The following is a 1451-nucleotide window of genomic DNA, read 5'->3' on the forward strand; positions in this document are numbered from 1 at the left end:
CCACGTACCGCTACACTCCTCTGCTGGCCCTGGTTCTGGTTCCGGGGGTTCTGCTGAGCTGGGTTCACTGCGGGAAGCTGCTGTTCGTGGGCTGTGATCTTCTGTCCGCTCTGCTGCTCTTCAGGCTGCTGGTTCTGCGCGGCTCGACCCGGAGCTCGGCGAGGGTTCTCTGCGGTCTGTGGCTGTTTAACCCGCTGACCGTAGCTGTGTCCACCCGCGGGAGCGCCGAGTCTCTGCTGGCGGCGCTGGTTCTGTCCTCGCTGCTGTGTCTGGAGTCCAGGAGACGGCTGTCTGCAGCGCTGCTGTTCGGGCTGGCCGTCCACATGAAGATCTACCCGGTCACTTATGCTCTGCCCATCGCTCTGTCCCTGACCGGAGCACCGGCCCGCGGCCGAGGACTGATCCAGAACCTGATCCGGTGCGTCAGCAGGGATCTGCTGCAGTTTGCAGCTGTTTCTGGATCAGTGTTCTTCGCTCTGAACCTCATCTTCTACTGCATGTAAGTCCTTCAGACTCGAGCTTCCGGCCAAACGCTCCACACTAGTTCTGTAGGAAATTAGTTTACTGTCACGATCGTGAATTCTCATCAAGTTCCTCCTTCATCCGTGTTTAAAAGCATGCCATGATGCAGATCTTGTGTCTCAGACGTGCATCTGAGTTAGGGTTAGCATCACTGCACTATTACTGAGACACGTGGAGAACGGTAGTCCAGAACGAGCAGGTGTCTGTTGTTTCTTGTGTGTTGAAGGTACGGCTGGGATTTCCTGCAGGAGTCTTATCTGTATCACCTGACGCGCAGAGACATCCGTCACAACTTCTCTCCGTACTTCTACATGCTGTATGTGACGGCGGAGCATCACTGGAGCGGCGCTCTGGCGCTCGTCTGCTTTCTGCCGCAGATGCTGCTGCTGCTGCTGTCCTCGCTGGCCTTCCGCCGCGACCTGCCCTTCTGCTGCTTCATCCACACCGCCGTCTTCGTCAGCTTCAACAAAGTCTGCACTTCACAGGTGCGCAGGCACGCACGCGGCTCTCAGCTGTTTCTGACGGCGTCTGAAGCCTCTGCTGACCGTCTGCTGCTGTGCTTCTCTCTGCAGTATTTTCTGTGGTATCTGTGTCTGCTGCCGCTGGTGTTGCCTCGACTGACGCTGGGTTTGAGACGAGGCCTCGGGCTGCTGCTGCTGTGGTTTGTGGGACAGGTGAGATGAATATTCCTCGTCTTGTGTTGCTAACAGCGTGAGTCTGTGGTTTGGGCAGCCGTCTGTCGTGTTCGCAGGCGCTGTGGCTGTCGCCGGCGTATTATCTGGAGTTCGAGGGCTGGAACACTTTCGCTCTCATCTGGATCGCCGGGCTGCTGTTTCTGCTCATAAACTCTCTCATACTGGGACAAATAATCTCCCATTACAGACCCGCAGAGGCCCAGCTGAAGAAGACAGACTGACAGACGCCTGTGA

General features: G+C 57.1%; 1 protein-coding gene across 1 annotated transcript; it reads left to right on the top strand.

Annotated features, from left to right (window-relative positions):
* Positions 1-5: 5 nt before the first annotated feature.
* On the top strand, positions 6-1443 carry pigm (phosphatidylinositol glycan anchor biosynthesis, class M; the record flags this gene model as incomplete). The annotated part of the gene is made up of 4 exons (XM_016547793.1): positions 6-499; positions 749-1007; positions 1095-1196; positions 1274-1443. Coding segments are annotated over 4 exons (1020 nt in total), but the record flags the coding sequence as incomplete, so codon positions are not given.
* Positions 1444-1451: the final 8 nt, after the last annotated feature.

This window comes from Sinocyclocheilus rhinocerous, unplaced genomic scaffold (assembly GCF_001515625.1).
Source record: "Sinocyclocheilus rhinocerous isolate Xijiao unplaced genomic scaffold, SAMN03320098_v1.1 C36650932, whole genome shotgun sequence".
Lineage (NCBI taxonomy): Eukaryota > Metazoa > Chordata > Actinopteri > Cypriniformes > Cyprinidae > Sinocyclocheilus > Sinocyclocheilus rhinocerous.